Source organism: Cotesia glomerata, linkage group LG10 (genome assembly GCF_020080835.1).
Source record: "Cotesia glomerata isolate CgM1 linkage group LG10, MPM_Cglom_v2.3, whole genome shotgun sequence".
Classification (NCBI taxonomy): domain Eukaryota; kingdom Metazoa; phylum Arthropoda; class Insecta; order Hymenoptera; family Braconidae; genus Cotesia; species Cotesia glomerata.
The window spans coordinates 11,191,827-11,215,421 of NC_058167.1; the positions used below are offsets into that span (position 1 = coordinate 11,191,827).

Genomic DNA, 23,595 nt, shown 5'->3' on the forward strand with positions numbered 1-23,595 from the left:
CTAAAATGACCGCTTCCGCTAAAGGCTACTCTAGTAGAAGCGTCTAGCATATAGAAATGTCGCGACAAGTTTATAGAGTCCCGATACCATGTTCCCTGTCTTCTAGATTTCATCATCTGCCATCTACTAAAGTAGCGCAGAAGAATTTCTAAAAAACGGTTTGAGTAAATGGTAAGCATTTTTTATAATTTTATATTTAATCATTTAAAATCATTGTTCTAATTTTTATCAACATCTTAAAAAGGATTTTTGATAAATTTAAGGGATGATTTATCTCTAATAACAATTTTATTAAGTATAGTATAATTATTTCCAGTATGTTTAACTCGTAGGTCTTGTTATCCTACTGCAGTACAATAAGGCTTACGTAAAGTATTTGAAAAAGTTCAATTTTGTGTTTGTTTATGGTGAAAATTACCATTAATTCATTATATTTTATGGCTAATGTATTAAAATAAAGATTAATGATACATTTCGATAATTAAATGCAATATTTTTAATTTATTTAAAAATCTCCCTCAGTTAAGCTTTATTATCCGCCGGTACTTTATTTAGTCAAACTTGAGATTAAATTGGAAAATTTTCATTTAAATTTTTCAATCCAATATTATTTTTTCTAAAAATTTTTAAATTTTTAGTTGTTCAAAAATTCTTATACAAATGTAATGAATTAATTTTTATTTTGTTTTTTTGGTTTAAAAAGCAGTAGGGCCAACATCATATATGGAATTTCAAAGATTACTGACATGAAGTATGCGCACAAAAAGGTCAAAACTGTCAAACCCATAAATTGTATCACCTAAAATAGAAGATAAAAATTGAAATTTGCACTACAAATCATTAATACAAAAAATACTTACCGACGGAATTATGTCAAGGTGTGTAGTAGTTTCTGATATCATAGCAATCGCAATAGTAATTAGCGGATTTAGTAAATATGCGCAGTATGTCATTCTGCTCAAAGGAATCCAAATTTTCAGCGAAAGAATTTTTCCGATCAGTCCTAAATATTTAAGCCATATATTAGTAATAATTTTTAAAAATAATGTACATCTTAGGGTGTCCCAAAATTTAATTTCCGTGAGGAACCTTTTAAAGTTAGAATTTTGAGTTCCGCTTTTAATAGGGGCTGTATTTCGGCATTTCTTGAGATATTTTGTGGTGAGACGATATATTTGATTTTCATAGAATTTTTTAACAAGGGATTAGTTTAGGAATCTCCGCTGAAAATTCAAAATTTGGCCGGAAGTTCCCAATTAAATTTCTTATTAAAAATTCTATGAACATCAAATAAATCCGCTCACCCCGAAATATCTTAGAAAATGCCCAAACACAGCTGCTGTTAAAAGCGGAACTCAAAATTCCAATTTTAAAAGGTTCTCCACGAAAATTACATTTTGGCACATCCTAGTACATATGAATTATAAATATTGTACATATAGATTATCATTACCAGCGTTGTTGGTATGACAGGCAATAATGATCCAAGCAATACCAATACCCCATACAATTTTGCTAAAAGCCACATAAAACGCAGCACTAACAAACGAAAAATTTTTGCCATAGAGTCCAAAAAGTATCACAATGTTACACAAGCTTCCAACAATCCAAAGTAAGCACAAAATTTTCTGGAAAAGAAGGAATCTTACTCTTATTCGAAAACCGTAAAATTTATTTTAGCAAATAAATCATTTTAAAAAGTTTCAGAAATTAAATACTCACCCGACTGACGTTCAATTTACCCTTTATCCTTCTCAAGATATACCCTGTTATCATTCCTATCAAATATGGTCCTATTCGTATCCACGGTGGTGAGTATACAACATTCATTATGCTCCACATTTGGTCAGTTCTATTGGGAAAAATATTTTTTATTCATGGGCAAATTGGCAGTTATGGGACAAAAATTTTGAATACTTACGTATTGATATATTCATAGGCATAAGAAGTAAATCCATTAATAATGGCTGGAACTATTAGCAGAACTAATAGTAAAGCTGCAGAGGTGTAAAAGTACCTGAAGATATAAATTAGATTATTTTATGAAGTAAGTTCTCAAAAGTATCCAAAAAATCCAGAAGACAATTCGTTAGCTATTGAATCTGCATCTCTTTGTTTTGGGATCTTTAGGAGTCTCGGTGAGAGGTGTGAGGAGGTAAAACTAATCACAGTCCTTCATAAGGTTGAGAGTGTAATGGTTTAGTCGTAGTAATGTATCCATGAGCCCCCCCCCCTCTACCACTTTTTCCTCTCTCCGCAAAATAGACTTCAGCTCTCTCTTTCTTTCTCTAATTCAGAAGAAGATATTCGATTTAAACTGAGAAAGGGGATTCAAGGTCAAGCATCTAAGCGTCCCCCACCTTCATACTAGGACGTTTTATCGGGTAAAGAGTGGGGGAGTCCTTACGTATTAGTGTCTTTTGATGACTTTTCTATTTAATCTGGATTATTGTCTTGTGTCAAGTAGTTATTATTGAAAGTTAAGGAGCACAATTAAAAAAGGTGTGTCTTCAAAGTTACTCTTTGCTGTCAATGAAATTTGCAAGGCAATTATTATTGATGTAATCACACGGGAAAAAGAAAACTCGAAAAATTACAGTATATAATCCAACGTGGTGCTCCATGATGAAAACTGGAGAAATTACAGTTTCAGATTGTAATTATTACAGATTTTATAAGAATTAAATTGTAGAATGCAATATTTACATTGAAAGCTCTGAAAATTAACATTCAAAGTTTGAATTTAGAAAAAGGATATTTAGAACTGTGATTTTTCTAGTTTTGATTACGACGGGACCGATTTTACATTTTATACTATAATTATTCCTGTTTTTTTTTTTTTTTTTTTTTTTCGTGCAAACAGATATTTTCAATATTTCCAGTTCATTGGTATTAAAGTACGGATGGTATTAAATAGGTAGGAAAGGAAGAATAAAATTAGCTTGTTATTTAATAAAAACATTACGTCTGGATTCTTTAGACAGTGGAGTTTACTTTTTTGTCTTACACGTCAGATAGCAGCAATAAAAATGTTCCGATCACGTAGAATTGCATGTCGTTTGCTACATACCAACTCCAAGACAGACACTAAAATTTAACAATTAAGATTAATTGTTAATGATTGATTAGTTACTATAAGTAATGACTAATGATAGTTACTGCTTCATTCCAATCGAATAAGTTATTGATAAAAAGCACATTTCTCCACCAGTAATTACTGCAATAATAGTAAGGATCCTCCGCAGCAATAAAAGCTGAAGTTTTGTTGATCATTCCAAAAATGATTTCAGCTATTCCAATTATTACAAAGTACACTGGACCAAGCCTGAAAGTAAATGTCATAGAAAATATTGAAGACTAAGTTTAAAGTAGCTTTATTACCTTAATATTCTATTGAAGACAAGATTAAGATATCTAAACCACGGAAATCGACGAACTGGTTTTGGTTCTTGACCAATTCGTTTACCAAAAAATGACCAACAGATCAAAAATCCGCTGATACAGAAGAACGTGTCTACTGCCAAGGTTCCGTTGGTTAAAATTTGGTTTGCAAATTCTGCGGAAAATTTCCATGCTGTCAGTCGATTATCAAGCGCATCATTCGTATAAAAAACTGCGTGGATCAAAAAAATCCATATCATGCCAAGCAAGCGAAGACCGACGATTGAATTCACTGAATCTTTGCTTGATTCTGTGTCGAAAAACAATTTGGTGTTGGTGAAGACAGAAAAGCTGAGCAAGAATCGTTCCAAAGTATTTGGCTGTCTAGCTTCTGGAGCTGGACCTGGAAAATCAACGTAAAACTGTAAATTTTGATGCTTAAAATAAATCAAACTGCAGATTTTATTCAGGATGAGAATTTTGTTTATTCACTTGTGTTGTCAGTGACGTCCTTCGAGCTTTCTGCTGGATCTAGACGTTTTTGGTGAACAATACAGTCATATGCTGTACCGATTACCGCCAAAAGTATGGATAAGGTCAAAACAATACTGAAATCAATTAATCTGTTGATTGAAGTGATTGCTTTGATTGAGCATTTGGTTGGTGGATAGTTACCCAGTGGTGATGATTTTCCAATCAACAAGCCATTGGTGATCATCTTTGCCATCCCGAATGTCATAAAGCCGATAGTCTGTTGAATGTAAGCTTCCAATTGTAAGAGTTCTGGATTCAAATATTTTTTCAAAAATCCCGCTCAAGTCTTTCGACGAACATGATGCTGGAAGACAGACTCCTAGAGACAATAAATCCTAAACAAATCAAAGGTATTTTTACGTGTACTTAAATGCTTTTTGAACGTTTGAAAAAATATCTAATATGGTTTGATCAAAAAATTGTTTTCACGGATTACGTTATCCGAAAATAGTGATTTATGTTATCCCAAGCGGCAAAAATTTCTTTTTGTTAAATTTAAGTTGACGATTATTAATTTTTTAACTTTTTGTCGAGTGAAATCTACCAAAAAGTCAACATTTTTTTTGTAACGCTTGGAATATGGCCGCAAAGTGGCGATTTTCTGACAACGACGATGTTGCGATATAAGCTTAAAGTTCATGGTAGAAATGTATGAAAACGGGTGTAATTTTAACGTCCGAAACGAAGCTGAGGAATCATGAACTGTCAACAGAGAAATAATCAGTGCCACTAAATAGTAATTAAGAATAAAATTTATTAAAAATCTGCGGTCGGTACACTAGAATTTGATTTATTTTGTTTTTAATTTCATCCGATTGTACAAGGGAAGTATGGAAAAAAGGGAGAAGTTAAACTTTGTGGCCTAGGCCGCAAAAAAAAATGGTATGGTAGAGTCTTTAGAAATGAATACCTTTTCGGACGCCACCCAGCGCTCGAAAGTTGAACTTTCGAAGCAAGTATGACAAAAAAATTCTTACATCATATTTAAAGCGAAGTTGGTACTGCTGCGTACTATTGTGCCAGAAAAATACAATAAAGTAGTTGAGATCAAATGGCGGAAATTCTTCATCGATGTTACGGTACTTTGAAACATTTTTCAGAAATTCAGGATCTAATTCCAGGGGCTTGGTGTTTCTTAAGTCAAGACACTGACTTTTGATTCCTGGCCAAAAATTGTTGCCGTAAAAAAATCCTGGTCTAGGTTCACCACTCGCATCTAAAACTATCAAAAAACCTTCACCTTTAGCAATTTTGATTTTTAACTTCCCGCTAAGAAAATCGAAGATTTTCAAAAATCGGGAAGTTATTGTTTTCACCCCGTTTTACGAAAATCAAGTTTTCATTGAATCTCGACGTTTCGAGGTCCTAGGAAGCCTCCCTGACTATTCCCGCGATGGTGTCTGTATTTCTGTATGTATGCATGCGCGCGCGCGCGCTCGCGCGCGTGTGTGTGTGGATGTATGTAAACCTCTTATAACTTTTGAACTGCTTGACCGATTTGATCGCGGTTAATGCCATTTGAAAGGGCTTGACCAAACTTAGACCTTGAATATTTTTTGGAACGATTCAGACCAGTAAATTTTGAGAAATCGCAAAAAAACTACAAAAAAAAATTTTTTCAAAAGTGGTTTTTTTGGAATAACTTTTAAACGGCTTTATCGATCAATTCCAAAAACTAATCAGCTCTTAACATCAAAAAACCACGTCGATCGCCGCCAGTCTGGTCAAAATCGGTTAATTCGTTCGTGAGTTATCGTTGACGAAAGAAAACCGAAAAAAATGTTTTTTTGGAATTACTTCGAAATTTTTCGCTCTATCAATTTAAACTTGAAGATTAAAAAACTGCGTTGAATGCCATCAACCGCGTAAAAATCGGTTCATTCATTCAAAAGTTATTGCGGTTTGAAAATTCAAAAAATAGTGTTTTATCAAACATCTATCAAACTTTTGAGCTCGAAGAGCTCAACAGTATACAAAAACTATTTTTTAGCTCGGAGAGCTCAAAATAATACACAAATTGTATTTATGAGCTCGAAGAGCTCAAAAACGTCATAAGAGCAGTTTCAAGCGTTTAGGTATAGAATTGGCGGGAAGTTGCAGGGATGGCCTTCAGGGTCAACCGTTTTCCTAATTTTTTTAAGTTGATAAAATTGAACTTACCTTTCAAGCTCCATAAAATTTTTCTATCAACGCCAATCCGAATTAATTCCAAATCACTTTTACACGATGAATTTTTTAAAATATCCGCATGAAATGTCACTGCATATGCGGGCGAATATTTTTCTAAATTGTTGCTTTGTGCTTTTACAAAAATACACAATAAAAATACATAAAATAATAAACATAAATTTTTTACATTTTTTGGTAACGTCATTTTTTTGGGAGTTAGTGTAATTATTGTTATTTATTAGTATTGCGTACAATTAAAGTAAAATACTGATACATGCTTTCAATGAAGAGATTCAGAGATAACTGAGCAATAAAGTTATAAACTATCGCATGCAAAAAAATATTGTAATAAGCTCAGTTAAATCTTTTTTGTTACAAAATACATATTTATAACTCATTTCCGGATCAAGTTTATGACAAGCATGTTATGATATTCATAGTTTATTTCATTGTAAGTGTCATTTTCTTCAAATGGTTAAACTTTAATCGATTGGCATTAATTACCAGTGATTAATTAGTAAGTAAGCATAAGATAACTTATTGAATTATTTATCGAGTTTTTATCATCATTTTTTTGTATCATGAATGAATATGTATTTTTAATATACCGATCGAGCAATCATTAGAGAATATTAAGTACTTGAATGTACAAAGTGCATCATCAATTGATTAGTAAGTTACCTTTACTATAGTTATATTGATTAATATAACTACAAACAGTGAAAAAGTTGTTTTCTAATTTTGCAAATTTAAATATTTCTAACTTTATAATTAGACTAATTTTTTGCAGGACTTACTAAATAATTGGAGTAGAATAAATGAAATTTTTAATTAATTTAGTTGTTATTAATCTACAGAGTAATTAAATTTAATATAAATTCAGAATTATGATTAGTTATTATTGATAATAGTCGAGAAATTCGATAAGTTATTTATTTATTTATTGATCGAAAATTGTTGAAGAGAGTAGAAGATTTCGACGACATATTAATAGGCTTGTCGACGTCTGGCGTATGGAATAAATTTATAATTCCATTATTCAGTGCATGTTTTTTTAGAACGTGTGATTAAAAATGAATTCTAACTAATAGGGAAAAAATATTTATTTAAATAGTTCGATAATTTTTCGTGTTTATTTTCCAATTTTTTTTACTGTTCAATTAAAGATCAATTCATTAACAAATTCAAACAATTTGTCGAAGATACAGTACTTGCATTGTATATTATAAATAGATGAAAATTCGACATTTCTGTACAAGTGCAAAAAAACTAGAGGTAAAAAAATAGCTTTTAACGTCACTATTAAATTAATTCATATTAATTATATTATTTTCTTCTTAATTTTTTTAAACTATTAATTTAAATAAGCTTCAGATAGTGGCATGATGGCCGAGCGGGTTAAGTCATTATCCCGTTAGTTCGCTCGCACATCATGCCGTGAGGCGAGGGTTCGAGCCCCGACGGTTGTTCGAATAGTTCCAACACCAACCGTCGGGGGTCGCTCCGGTAGCCGAACTGTACTGGCATGGGTTTTCTCTGTGGTTTCCCCATGGCCACTATTCCAATAACCGATAGAAAGGAGTGAGGAATAGGGTAAATACAGTACAGAAAGCACAAGTCGGTCCACAGCCGCGTGATAATAATAAAGAGTTGAGTATACAAATGTGCGAAAAATAAGGTTGAATATGTAGTGAAAATACAGGAGTGAAAAGAGGATGTGCTGGGGTCCAAAAAAGCGTTGAATAAAAACAAGGACAGTATAAAAACACAGGACGGTGGCGCATTCGCGGAATGCGATAGCTACCATCTACCCAGCCTTGTAAAAACCAAAAACGGTATACAAGTAAAAATCGAAATCGAAATAATAAAAAAATAAATAAGCTTCAGCCGTTGTATGCAGCAGCTACTATTATACCTCTTTTTTGCGCAACTTGTTAGGTAATTGAAATAGTAAATTACACGGAGTTTCAATCAAAATAGTTGCGATAAATGCACTGAAAATTGTGAAGGCTGTTAATCCTAAAAAGTATATAAACTGAAACAAAATACATTTTATATTATACCTTCTGATTAAAGACAATGGATTAAGAGTCACTTACACATCGGAAATTGTCGAAGTGTATGGATGATTCTGACGTCATAGAAACTGAAAGTGTAACCAGTGGATTCAATAGATAGGCAGAGTATATAAGCTTGCACAAAGGAATCCAGACTTTTAGCGACAGAATTTCGTTAATGAATCCTAAAAATATTATTGGTATGAATTATCATTAATATATAATACAGAAGTATCTAACGCTATAATTACCAGCGTTGTTAGTATGACAAGCAATCACAATCCAAGCTATTCCTACGGCCCATACAATCCTACCAAAGGCTACGTACATCGTAGCGCTCATAAGTGAAAAGTTCCTTTGATAGAGTCCAAAAAGAACAGAAATATTGCACAAACTTCCCACAATCCAAAGTAAACACAATATTTTCTGGAATGAGGGTGAATTATATTACAATTTTTTGTGGGGATTAAAAATTTTTTTATTTTGCTTCAATTATAATTTATCAAAAAATGTTTTGTATAAAGAGATCTTACTGTACTGAGATCCAATTTTCCATTGAGCTTTCTCAAAACGTACCCAGCGATAATTCCAACTAGATATGGACCTATTCTCATCCAAGGTGATGAATATAATATCTCCGGTTGCAAAAACATTTGTTCCATCCTATAAATAATTACATTTTTCATTTTTCGATGGGAATAATTAACCCTTCATAAATCGCGTAATGAGCGATGAATGAAGGTAATGAATCATAGAAAATGATCATCGTTAGAAAATTATTAAAGTAGAAATATGTATGTATAAACGAAATGATTATCTGTTGATTAATTCATTACAGATTTCTCAAGATTTCTCGGAAAATCCCGGAAGAATCCCCATGAAAACTTCGGCAGAGTTCCGGAAAATTTTCACCAGGATTCTTCCGGATTTTCTTGAGAAACCTTGAGAAGTCGGTAATTAATTAATCAACATATCATGATTTTATGAATTTATATTACTAATTTATTAATTTTCTATTGATTATCATTTTCTATGATTCCATCCTGAATTCCTTTGGAATTCATATTTGTGTCAAAATATGAATTCTTTAAAATTTCTTTGCGTAATCCCGGAGGAATTCCGCAACTTTTTCATACGGGTTCAAATGAAAGTTTTGAAAAAAATTTAATTCTGAAAATTGTAGTGCAATAAATATGTCCTTAAATATTCTAGAAAAATTTAATAGAAGGATGAATTAATAAGTGAGTTACTAAATAATTCAAAAAGTATTTACGTGGCTGTGTATCCATATCCGTAAGAAATTAACCCATTTACGATAGCTGAAATTATTAGGAGAGCTATCAACAGGAATGCTGATGCATGAAAATGTCTGAAAATAATTCTTATTAGAAAAGAAGAAGTTAATTAATGAGTTTGGATCTTACATCTCAGATAAAAGTAATAGGAATGTTCCGATGATGAAGAATTGTATATCACATGGTACATACCAGCTCCATGTCATGCACTGTAATTATTAATTGAATTTTCAAATTGACTCAGATAATTTGACATTGAAAATATTACCAATTCATTCCAAGGAAATAAATTGTTAATAAAAAGCGCGTTTCTCCACCAGTAATCATTACAGTTATGATACGGATCTTCAGCTATAACGAATAAAGAATTTGCATTACACCATCCAAAAATCATTCCAGTTATCCCGATTATCACAAAGTATACTGGAGCCATTCTTGAAATAATAATTTTTGATAATTTATGCAATTTCGAATGCAGAATGTATACAGTTACCTGATAATTCTCTTAAGAGTGAGATCAAAAAATTTGTGCCACGGAAAATGCCGGAACGATTTAGCTCTAGAAACATTCACTTTCTTGCCGAAAAATGCCCAGCTAATCGAAAATCCGCTTAAGCAGAAAAACGTGTCGACGGAAATATGTCCGTTGGTAAAAATTTGATTTACAAATCCTTCTGTAAATCTCAGCAATGCAACTCGATTGTCCAAAAAATCAGGCGCGTATATAAGGGTGTGGAGCATACAGACATAAATCATTTCAAGAGAACGCAGGCCAAAAAGTGATGGTATTACATCTTTTACACTTTCTTTCGTATCGAAAATTTGTTTGGTATTTGTGTATACAGAAAAGCAAAGCAAGATTTGTCCAAGAAAATTTGGTTGCAAGACAATTGCTGATTTTTCATCTGTAATGGGACGTATTTTTAAAAATCATTGGATCTAAAGGCTATGGCGACTTTTTTATCAAAAAATACATCTACACAAATTAAGTAATGAATGTAAAGGTCTGTTGTCTGAGTGGGAGAAATATAAAGGCAGTGAGAATGTAATGAGAATTAATATAATTGAGAAATTAAAAGGAAAAGTATGTAAAAATTTTTGTAAAATAATAAAAAAAAATAGAAATAATACCAAGAGAATGTGAGAAGGGAGAATGTAATAAAAATAGTGATCATATTGAGGCTGTGAGTGTAGATCAGATGATATAGCACGCATACGTCCGAAAGAGTATGAAAAATGATGAGAGTATAAATAAATAAAAATGTTATAAGTATAAGTAACTGAAGTGATAATAGAAATATAAGTGAAACTTGGTAAACAGACATACATATATAATATAATTATATAATTATACAGTAAAAAATTTTAGGTCATTGCGTCAAAAAACTTAGTGTTAAATATTGAACACTTTTATGTGTAAATTTAACATTTATTCTGTTGAATCAACACGAAAAATTGTTAAATATTTAATATAAAAATTTTTAACACAAAATATTTTGACGCAATAACGCAAAATTTTTTACTGTGTACAGAAAACTATAATGCAAAGTAGAAATAGTGAATACCAAAATAATGTTAAGATAAGAGATAGAAGTATTGAATAGAAAGATATTTTTTTATCAGAACAAAAATCTTTGTAAAACACACTCATGTGATACAAATAAAACTTATCCACAGATTCGGTAGAATCTGGCGCCAAGTTCCGTTCAAATCTGCTGTAAACGGAGCGCCAGACTACCGACTGTGTTTACTGTAAGCAGAACGGTATTTTGAGGTTGCAAAATTTTATTTAATTCTACGGTACTTTTTTTTCCTAAATTGTATATTATAACAGTAATTCATACTTTATTTGACTGTTATTAATTAATTATATTCACTTATAACAATTAATCTACTTGAAATTATTAAATTTAATCAGCACAAACTATAGCAACGCAAAAATTTCGATCCTGACTTTTTTTCGATGGGCAAAGTGATCTGCCACAGACTAAATAATTCGAGAATGCATATTAATCCTTCATTAGATGGGAAACTACAGTTAAAAAAATATATTTCACAGCTTGCATCTACACCCGCCAGGGTGCGCTAGAATTATTTTTACATAAACTGTAGTTTCAAGGAGATAGTTTGCTATAAAAAATGCAACCAACGCGAGACTTAAGTTGGTACCAATTGTAAATTTTTATTATAATTACAAAAAATACTAAAATCCGAACAAAAACAGTTTCACTGTAAAAAAATCGCGCCAAATCCACGTTCATAAGACTATTAAGAGAAAAAAATTTGTTTTTTTCTTTACAAAAATATATAAAATAAAAAAATTAAAAAATCCAAGTAACCGATATGATTACTTATGATTTTCGGAAATTAAAAAAAATTTTGTTATAAATTTAAAAATTAAGAAAAAAATTTTGGAACGTACTTGGTGTGCGTCATAGTGTATTTCAATTTTTTTAAAGTCCTAGTAAATAAATTTTACGAATTTCATTAAAAGTAAAATATTTTGCAACCGCGCACACTAAATACGTTCCAAATTTTTTTTTTTAATTTTTAAATTTGCAACAAAACTTTTTTTAATTTCCGAAAATCATAAACAATCATATCGGTTACTTGGATTTTTTTATTTTTTTATTTTATATATTTTTGTAAAGAAAAAAACAAATTTTTTTTTCTTAATAGTCTTATGAACGTGGATTTGGCGCGATTTTTTTACAGTGAAACTGTTTTTGTTCGGATTTGTTATTACATCTACACAGAGGAAAAAAAAACAGTACGCAGCGGTGTTTTGAAAAAAAATGAATTTTTTCTAATTTACCTGAATTATTGGCGATCTTTTTAGAACTTTTAATCAATTCCAATCGTTTTTGGTGGATGATGCAGTCATAGAATGTACCAATGATTGCCAAAAGTATCGTGGCTATCAGAACAATGCTAAAAATAACAATAAAGTCCTTAACTAACTGCAATAATTATCGAAGATAAAAGTGAGTTTGTTTGAAAATAAATCTATAAATAAGTACCAAGTGGTGATAATTTTCCAGTCAAGAAGCCATCGATAATCATTTTTGCCTCCTCGCACACTATAAAGACGGTAATCAGCAGAATACAAATTCCCGACGGCCAAAATTTTGGCTTCGAACATTTTTTCCAAAATTGTAGATAATTGGTCAGTTGAACACGAAGCCGGCAGGCAAAGTCCTAATGATATCAGGACCTGAACGAATTATATATATATATATATATATATATATATATATATATATATATATATATATATATATATATATATATATATATATATATATATATATATATTGAAATAGATACTATCGTCACGTAGATGAGAGGTACTTACTTCATTTCTAAGGCGACATTGATACTGATGTGTACTGTTGTGATAAAAATGCGCTATAAAGTAGTTTAAATGAAATGGCGGAAACTCTTCATCGATATTATGATATTTTGAAATACTTTTCAAAAACTCCGGGTCTAATTCGAGGGATTTGGTATTTTCCAAATCAAGACACTGGCTTTTTGATCCCAGCCAAAAATTGTTGCCATAAATAAATCCAGATTTTGATTCACCGCTTGAATCCAAAACTGTAAAAAAATTTTATAATTAAAATATTTTTTTGAAAAATATTTCCAAGCCAGAATTTAAATAAATTTTATTATTACCTTTTAAACTCCATGGAATTTTTTGATCTACTGCTTTTTTAAATTTTTCCAATTCACTCTTACATACTGAGGGTGTTAAAATATCTGCATAAGATGATACTCCATACGCAGGAAAATATTTTTCCAATTCACTAGCTTTTATCCCCACAAAATTCCAAAATAGCAGACCAAAAATGGCTTGTAGAGGTGTTTGTATTTTCATGATACCAGCAATTTTTAATATTGAATTGTGTTGTTCCTTTCAATGCAACTTCTAAACTAACCGCTTGAATTTTTTAGCTCAGAAGTTCGACTCAGATTGTCCAATAGTCAAACTAATAATTCTATTTTAAATTTAACTATCGATAATATTCCTTAAATCGTTTTTTTTTTTATCTTTCGTTCTGCGTCATTGAATGGATCTTAAGCAACGTGTATAAATATAAAGCGCATTATTAATAAAAATAAATCCAATTTTATGATTTCTCAGTACAAAGATTGTAAACTTAAGATAATCCGAGTTATAAACTATTTTTAATAAAATTACCAATCGTAAATGCATATGACGATGGATTAATAAAATTTTAATTACTTTCTTTACTGATGTAAAAAGAAATAAGCATATTTTTACAAACAACATTCATTATACTATAAAAATAGGTTTGATAAAAAAATTTTTGACTAATCAAATAATTTAAATGATAAAAAAATATATTTAATTCTTAAAATTAAATTTTTCTCGTATTAATATGATTATGGGTGATTCTCTGTAAGGACGTCTTAAATCTGTACAAAATTGTCCGACCAAATTATTTTTGATTTTATTAGAAAAAAAATTAACAAGGGCTACAAAACTATCAGCTTAATTATAATAAATAAACAGCCGAATTAATTTTTGCTTTTTCGATATTTGTGTATCTTTTGCCATATAACATGACAGGGGACTCAGTGCCAGGGGACTGATTTTTTTTATCAAATTGAGAAAAATCAAGCAAACTATTTCAATGCATTCAACTTTTTAAGTTCTCAATGAATGTTTACATTAATTAGAACAATATTAAGACTTATGGATCCAATTTTATAAATAAATTATAAACAAAAATAGCTGCCAGGGGACTGAGTTTTGTAGTGGCCCAGACACATATTTCCAGAAAAAAAACGGTGCTTTGACACTAAATAAAATGGCGATAAAGCGCTAACAGCCCTATGGTTATTAACTTACGGTTAGTTAGATCCTTATAAACCTTACAAAAGGTAAAATAACATGCTAGATTTTTTTTTTTTGGCTTTGAACTTCTGGCAGGGGACTGATCTTAAAATGCCTGGGACAAACTTTGGTTTAATGAATTTAATGAAACAAATTAACTTTCGGTACTTTTTATTGAAGAAGATTGTTAGTTAACTAATTAAGTTTATAAACATTATGGACCAAATTATATATTATTGACGAATAACTTAAAATTTAATCTTAAAGTTTTAATTTTGGGACTGGGACAGCCCAGGGGACTAACATTTCGGTGGTTTACGAATTTATAGCAAAAAAACCGAAATTTATTCCATTTTAGTTTTTAATGCTCCAAATAGAAATGTTTTTTTACTTTCGTAATAAATTTTTTTTAGTAACAAAATAACAATTTTTCTAATAAAAAAATGCCTGGGACACCAAAAAACATCCTTACAGAGAATCACCCTTATAACCCTTTTCTTCTTTTAAAGATTTTATTTTTTTTTTTTAATTAGTAAGTACTTGTGCAATGTCTTCTAACCCTACTCACTCCATCAAACGAGTCTAAATGCTCGAGCTTCGTAAGCGACTAAAATAAAAAAGATTTTAATGTAGCTAATGCATTTTTAAAAGATGTTAACACCCTGAACGAGCTAACACCCAAAAGAGTAAAACAATCACATTTATTAAGAGATCAATAAAGTGTTTTAGAATTATATAACAAAGGCATTGAGGGTAGTGTTTGAGTGAATTAACAAGTCAATCGCGTCTCCAGGGGTGGGATTATCAAATTCAAAATGTAAATCCAGAACTCTTATTTGGGGTGAACGGAGCAAGTGGGTGCTAATACGTGCGCAATCCATTAATCATAAGCCCGTAGGCGGAGGGATGCTCTCTATGTGCGATTGCACGGTGAAAAATTGAGAAACAGGTTAGCGCTGATAGAATAAAAAAAACAGACTACGAGAATGAGACTCTGTCATTGCTGTATGGGGATATGGTGTGCGGCGCTACCCTAAATATTAACAGGAGCGCTACGGGGGTCAGACCAACCCTTAGGAGCCCTTCAATATTATCGGCGCTATGTATTTCAGTGACTGTGCTGCGAAATTCTCTATTTCTTTCCGTTCAACTCCTCGCATCCCTTTACGGGCCACCAACTGCCCTTGCCCACACTCTTCCAGCAAAAGTACGTACACACTCTGTCACTTGGTCCATCGCACGGTTCCCTGGACACACTGGATCGATAATCAAGTGGAACAGATTTGTATCGTCGAGGGACACGTCCACGCACTTGTTCATTCTCCGGCTACCAATAACCTGGACGATTTACATTATAATACAAGGCCACTTGAGCCAGATGTACCTATCATATAATACTCTTTCTATTTCAGATTATGTATGAGTTCAAGTGCTTTATTGCTATTGCTATTGCTTTTACTTTTACTCCGCGTCAACATTTTACTTTTATTTTTTTACAACAATTGCTTTGAAAAATTTATTGTCTCCTTCAAAGAGATTTTTAGATCGAGATTACGGTAATGGATTAAAGTAAACTTTTTTAGAATTTATTACAGATAAAGTTGGGGACAAGCTTTTTAATAAAATGGATTTTTCTTATTTCTTTCCTTTCATTTCTTGATAAGAAATTTTGAAATGTTCGGTGTAAGTTTTTAGATTGAGTTTTTATCGAAATCGACGTTTTTTAAATCTAGGGAGCTATTCTATTTTAATAAAAATAAATTTTGTATCTAAGGTTGAATTAATTTCAGAGATACACAGTAAAAAATTTTGTGTTAAAAATTTTTATCTTAAATATTTACCACTTTTTTGTGTTGATTTAACAGAATAAATGTTAAATTTAAGCTTTGTAGATTAATTAAATTATTAATGCCGTGTCGGCCGACAGGTGGCGAAAGATAGCAAAATATTCTCACATGCGCTATAATTCTTAGATTAATTTAATATTACTTTATATGTATTCAATATGGTCGATCAAATGTAAGGGAATTTAAAAAATTTTCTTCAATTTATTTGAAAATATCTTTTGGTTCAAATATTAAAGGATTAAAAATTAATTTTCAAACTTGTTCCTTTTAAAAATATTTTTGTAACTTTTGTTAGAATTTTTTAAGAAATTTTAATCTATAGAAAAAAAAATTAATTTGAATCAAGAAAATCATTTCGAAGTAGAAAAATTCTTTAACTGAGAAAATTTTTTTGATTTGAGTAAATGTTACTTGATTCAAAAATTTTTTGTCTTAATTCAACACAATGCATCTCTTAAATATTATTTTCTTGGTTCAAATTTTTTTTTTCAGTATGTAAATATGCAGAGACTTGATCTGTGATTCTTTTTAACAAGTTAATTTAAAATTAAGTTCTCACTGTTAAATTATCTCAAGTAATTCCATTAATAATTACACTTTTCACTTTAGCTTTAAGGTTTCCTAGACTTCTATAATTTCAAGAAATTAAAAGTATACTTTCTTATCCATCGAAATGTTTTTTTTTTTCAATTTAAAAATATTACATGCATGTCTCTTTATAAATTGTTATAAAATATTTTCTAAAAAAAATCTTAACAAAATTTGCAATAATTAAAAAATTTAAACTTCAATTTTTTTAAGAAATTTTCTTACTTTTTTTTTCATTATAAAATTTTTGTATAACTTTTTATTTTAAGGTAAAATTTTCTAAAATAAATTTTATTTTTCCAAACTTTTGCAAGATGATACTTAACTTTACTTTTAAAATTTTATTGTAACTAAATAACAAATGATTTTATCTTTAAAAAAAATTTAATTTCAGATTAATATTACGCTCTGATAACGTAAAAGCTCTTTTGATCATTGTCGTATAATACATAGTTTAGGATAAAAAAGGATAAAAATAAGCTTTCTATCTACTCTAGATATCAATTTAATTTTCTAAAAAAATTTTAATCAAATTAAATTTTTAATTTCAGTTAGAAAAAGTACTAAAAACTCATCATGGCCTGTCTTAAAAATTTTGAGACAATTCTGTCAATCGTCGAAGTGTGAAATGACTAGAATGTATGATGACCAAAGAAACAGATAAAATGAAGAAGATAGAGGAGTTATAAACGAGGGAAAATAAATGAAGTAAAAATATATCGAGTTGTCATGCATTTAATACTCAGTGAATCAATTATAACGATATATAGTTGTGTGTATGTTGATAGAGAGTGTAGGACAAAAGTGTAGGATGTGCTCGATCGGACGGGTACCAGCTGCTGGAACGTACGACCAAATAATCGCAATGGAATTGTCAAAATGTATTCGCGCGTTATTTTAGGTAGGGTGAAAAAGAGAAGAACCGAGATGGGTATACAGTCTATACAGTATGAGCTGCAGTAGAGGGAACCCTTCTTCGAATTCTATATATTGTATATCGTATCGTATCGCATCCAACGACATCCGTGGAGAATCGTTTTCCCCCGGAGAATTATACTGGATATTATATTGAACCGGAAGGTTGTACCAAGAAGCTCGACTTATTTATATCTGTATAGATCTATGTATTTTATTATACGTGTGTGAGGTATGGGGCTGATTCTCGCACCCACTGGAAATCGAGTTGAGCTGAAGAATATGCTCGAGTGTCGCATAAGATATTATATCTATAACAAACATTGCGGGGTCCCGTTTGAAATTCAATAACCCCTAATTTTTTTAAATCTTATTCGTTTTTTTTGCACGCCTCATAGCGCGAAGCGCGTGAGGTTGTGCTTTATACTCGACTAGTCAAAGTCAAGCAATTTTGTGATCTTTAAATGCCTCTATCCCAATCATATTACACTTATACAATGATATAAGTAGATGTACACCGGAAAAACACTTAAATTAAACCATCTTTTACTTTCTAAAATCATTTCATGTTGCTATTTTGGAAAAAAAAACGTTTTGAAAAAAATTTTACGTGGACGTCCGGATGTCACCCCATTTTGGATGTACCAACGATTACTCCCGAACAAATTGATATTTCAAGACCGGACTTTTTTTATTAGTTTTAGAATGCGATGAACTGGGTCCGTATTTCATATCAGTAGCCTAGTTTACGTATTTTTTTTTAAATTGAATTTTTATTAAAATTCATTACGATATAATCGTACAAAGACAAACAAATTTTTCTTATTTGTCACGTGAAAACTATGGCGCCACTTGATCAAGCTAGATTTTTTTAGATTGCGTGCGCATATGACAAAAAAAAAGGGCGCTGATATTTAAAAAAAAAATATAAAATACTCTGTAAGAAACTACTTAATTATAATTTTTTTTTTTTTTAATCAATTACACAATTAATTTTTTTCTTAAAAAATGAATGAGCGTCATGAGGCGTGCACTTTTGGATTTTCCAAACTTTTTTATTTTTATTTTGGCATGAATTTCTCTCAAAATATTTTTGTATTAAGTAATAAAATTTTTTATAAGAAAAAATGTTAACATTAAAAAAAATTGGAAAAAATTTATTGAAGAAATTTTTATTTTAAAAAATTATTGATTTTTTAAATTAAAAACTGCATATTGATCAACATAATATTTTTTATTCATTAAAATTTATGTTAAAATTTTTAAAGTAAAAATTGAATTTTTTTTTAAACCGAGTTTTTTTTACAGACTGATCTATAAAACCAAAATTTAATTTTTTAACTGATGTATCGTGTATGAGAAATGACAATTAATTTGAGCCGCAGGCAATACAAGCTGAATACATAACATTGGGATATTGAAGCTATAATATTTATCATTCGGCTTGTAGAGATCATTTTGTAATAATACCTTGTCTAACTAGTGCTGTAAATTGTTGATTATCTTATCTTTAATCTGGGGGATAAAATAAAAAACTATAAGTTTTAATTATAAAGAATTACATACTCCAATTTTATATTCTTAAATATTCAAAAAGAAAATGTATGACTATTTACTTTCAACTGATTTTTAAGTAATAAAAAATGAATAAGTATGTTTAAGTACTACTTAAATCTTAAAATAATTTAAAACTCAAATCTATCCTGATTCTCGATATTGATAAACTTGTAAAATGACCTTGTCTCTTGTGAACTATTGATATTTTTAAAGATATAAGCTCATCCCGATGTTACACTCATCAAGACCTTTCATTTGAGTACCCACATGCATTTTTCATATATTTCATATATTTTATATATATTATATATATGTATATATGAAAAATATATCAAAAATGCATGTGGGTACTCAAATGAAAGCTCTTGATGAGTGTAACATCGGGATGAGCTTACATCTTTAAGAATATCAATAATTAAGAAATGACCTTGTATCTTGTCAACTATTGACATTTTTAAAGATATAAGCTCATCCCGATGTTATACTCATCGAGACCTTTCATTTGAGTACCCACATCAATTTTTCATATATTTTATATATTTATATATATGAATATATGAAAAATATATAAAAATGCATGTGGGTACTTGAATGAAAGCTTTTGATGAGTGTATCATGAGGATGAGCTTATATCTTTAGAAATGTCAATATTTAAGAAAGTACAGTACAACAACATAATTAAAAAATGACCTTGTATTTTGTGAACTATTGGCATTTTTAAAGATTTAAGCTCATTCCGATGTTACACTCATCGAGACCTTTCATTTGAGTACCCACATGCACTTTTCATATATTTTATAAATATCATATATATAAAATATATGAAAAATATGAAAAATACATGTGGGTACTCAAATGAAAGCTCTTGATGAGTGTAACATCGAGACGAGCTTATACAGAAAAACACATCAACTTGATTCAAGAGAAAAATTCTTGAATTAAGTAAAATTTCTTTAAATCAAGAAAAATGTTCTTAAATCAAGAATTTTTCTACTCAAATCAAGAATATTGAGCTCTTCAAAAATATGTACTGATTCAAGAATATTTGTTTTTTCTGTGTATATTTGTAAAAACGTCAATAGTTAACAAATTACAGTGCACTTTAACAAATGTCATTATTTAACAAAGCAAAGTTTTATATATTTATAGTTCACAAGTCACGGAAAAAATTAAAAAAAAGTTATTCATCTTTTCTATTTAAATAAAAAAATTCTTTAATAAAAAAGTCAAAAAATAATGAAAGTTCTTTCAATTAACATGAATCGATAATAATAAAAAAGCAAAACAAAAAGTTTCTAATTAAAAAGAGTATTCTTCAAAAAAAGATCTCTTTGTAGGACGAATGAGCATGGAGACGAATCAGTGGAGGATAAATTAAAGGATTAGCCGTAGAACCAGAAAAAGAGACGATACAGGTTGATAGCAAGGTTGCCAGATCGTATAATGAAATATGCGTGACGAGAGGTCCCGTGAGTCCTCAACAACGAGGTTCACACTTGCCCATACTCATCTCATCCCTGTGCCAATACTAATGACAATGCCACTACCACCGCCACAACCTGCACCATCACAATCGCCATTATCCTAAAATCTATAGATAGACAGATACATCCCGGCATATACCATACGCCATATAATACAATACTGAGTTAAAGCTTGCTGGCTGGTGCTATACATTTATTGGTACCCTGCAAAAGGTTCGCTCTCTCTCTCTCTCTTTGCACTGGCAAGGGTGTTCCCGGGCGTTATATTATTCAATTATGTCATTCCAGTTATACGCACCGACACTGCGCTCCAGCTCGCGACCCCTGCTCCTAGCTCCTACTCCATTTTAACCCTGCTACCATCCGGTCTATCTATATTGCACCCCACGGCCAACTTGGGCCATTATCAAATTGTGCCTACGCGATTAATTCCACCGATGTTACGTCGATTATCATGAGCATCAGATAATAGTCCCCAGTGTTGTAACCAATAGACTCCTCTAACCTCTTTCGTTTATTTTTACAGAGCTCCTTTGAAGATATAATTTTGTTTTTAAGTAATTCCATCCTGTAGAACTCACTGCTGGTTAGTGAAAATATTTTATCGCACTGCTTGTCATTGTGGTATTGATATTGATCGCATACTAATAAATAAAATGAATTCTATTTAACTAAAAAAAAAATTACTTCGAACATAGTCTATTTAGACTGTTGATTTGAACAGAAAAATTTTTAAATTAAGAAAAATTTGATTAAATAAGAACAAGTTATTCTTCAAATAAAAATAACTGACCATTGTATCTGTGGATTTTAATTATAAAAAATAAAATTACATTCTATTATATCAAACGGTGAAATTTTTCTGATATTTAAAATGATAAAACGGGTTTTTATGATTAAAATTGGTATCGTTGAAAATGTCTTGACCTGGAGTTGTGCCTTTTTATGGTTTTATAACATTCTCACCAATAGTCAATTTATAATGATAAGTATTTAGGCTGCATTCGAAAATGCTCTATCTCTAGATGCATAATTAAGAAATGACCTTGTATCTCGTGAACTATTAACATTTTTAAAGATATAGGCTCATCCCGATGTTACACTCATCAAGACCTTTCATTTAAGTACCCATATCAATTTTTCATATATTTATATATATTATATATATGTATATATGAAAAATATATCAAAATGCATGTTGGTACTCAAATGAAAGCTCTTGATGAGTGTAACATCAGGATGAGCTTATATCTTTAAAAATGTCAATATTTAAGAAAGTACAGTGCAACTTAACATAATTAAAAAATTACCTTGTATCTTGTGAACTATTGACATTTCTAAAGATTTAAGCTCACTCCGACATTACACTCATCGAGATCTTTCATTTGAGTACCCACATCAATTTTTCATATATTTATATATATTATATATATGTATATATGAAAAATATATCAAAATGCATGTTGGTACTCAAATTAAAGCTCTTGATGAGTGTAACATCAGGATGAGCTTATATCTTTAAAAATGTCAATATTTAAGAAAGTACAGTGCAACTTAACATAATTAAAAAATTACCTTGTATCTTGTGAACTATTGACATTTCTAAAGATTTAAGCTCACTCCGACATTACACTCATTGAGACCTTTCATTTGAGTACCCACATCAATTTTTCATATATTTATATATATTATATATCAAAAATATATAAAAATGCATGTTGGTACTCAAATGAAAGCTCTTGATGAGTGTAACATCGGGATGAGCTTATATCGTTAAAAACATCATTAGTTAACAAAATGCAACAGTCATTCCTTAATTCTTAACATTTTCGTAAATATAAGTCCATTCTGATGTTACACTCATCAAGACCTTTCATTAGAGTACCCACATGCACTTTTCATATATTTTATAAATATCATATATATAAAATATATGAAATATATAAAAAAATGCATGTGGGTACTCAAATGAAAGCTCTTGATGATTGTAACACCGGAGTGAGCTTATATCTTTAAAAACGTCAATAGATAAGAAAGTACAGTGCAATTTAATAAAAGTCGCGGAAGTCACATAGTGACTGCAAGGTTTCTAGTGCTATATTAATTAAAATTATTTTAAATTTATAAATATATCCGTGTACAAATTATTCACATTTTGATGTTATAACTTATCAAATATGATTTTTAATTTTTAATTTTTAGCAGGCAATTTTCTTATTTCAATTTTAAATCATTAAAACTAATTAATTGAAAAATAATTGATTAAACAAATCAAATGTTATAATCCAGCCGTATATTGCCATATCAGAAAATTTTTGAACCAAAATAATTATCTGTTTTATTTATTTATTTGCTGACAATCAATATCAGTAAATATTAGTAGCAATTTATCGGATAGTGTCATTGTAATGAAGCAAATATCACTCAATTGATGATCTCTTGTATGTATATTTATATGTTTGTCCCCTATGAATTCTAAAAGTCATGGATATATGTATCGTGTATCGTGTGCGTATAAATCAGTTGAAATATTCCCGCGATGACAAACACAAGTCCCAATTTCGGTCATTTATATACGCTACACCCGGGATAATATCACGGTGGATCTTTTGTGCACACAAGGGGTGTGTTATGGGGACGTTAAACGTGACGTCATTTATAAGAACATAAATCAAAACGAGGATAAGTATCCCCGCACACTGCTAGATCTTATTTATTTTATTTCACGTTATTGCTCTTTCACTTTCTCTATGTTCCGTCGAGCCCGGATGCCGTCAACGAGAACAGGAACCTCCGAACTGGTCCCCCCGGGAACAGGATGCCCATCAAATCAACTTCCTTTTAATCGTTCATTGTAACGTCTTGTCTAGTTGACGAATTTTTGATGACTGTGCAAGCGAACTT

The 23,595-nt window shown here is 30.3% G+C and overlaps 1 protein-coding gene across 1 annotated transcript; it reads right to left on the minus strand.

The window, feature by feature from the left end:
- Nucleotides 1-269: 269 nt before the first annotated feature.
- LOC123273414 lies at nt 270-13,331 on the minus strand. The gene is made up of 24 exons (XM_044740813.1): nt 13,115-13,331; nt 12,792-13,036; nt 12,457-12,650; nt 12,252-12,367; nt 9,930-10,341; nt 9,705-9,870; nt 9,566-9,645; nt 9,415-9,510; nt 8,675-8,804; nt 8,393-8,567; nt 8,184-8,326; nt 8,000-8,119; nt 6,076-6,307; nt 4,893-5,137; nt 4,057-4,250; nt 3,874-3,989; nt 3,382-3,784; nt 3,160-3,325; nt 3,008-3,087; nt 1,922-2,017; nt 1,723-1,852; nt 1,454-1,628; nt 861-1,003; nt 270-799 (listed from the first exon to the last, which is right to left on the minus strand). Exons 1-24 carry the CDS (start codon nt 13,314-13,316, stop codon nt 671-673), a joined length of 4,188 nt encoding a protein of 1,395 aa, XP_044596748.1. The 5' UTR covers nt 13,317-13,331; the 3' UTR covers nt 270-670.
- Nucleotides 13,332-23,595: the final 10,264 nt, after the last annotated feature.

Coding starts and splice junctions, on each gene's coding strand:
- LOC123273414 (XM_044740813.1), bottom strand. CDS start 13,316: ATGAAAATACAAACACCTCTACAAGCCATTTTTGGTCTGCTATTTTGG. Junction 8,568..8,674: donor GAAAATTGGATCTCAGTACA/GTAAGATCTCTT, acceptor CCCTCATTCCAG/AAAATATTGTGTTTACTTTG. Junction 4,251..4,892: donor AACTTCGCTTTAAATATGAT/GTAAGAATTTTT, acceptor TGATTTGTTTAG/GATTTATTGTCTCTAGGAGT.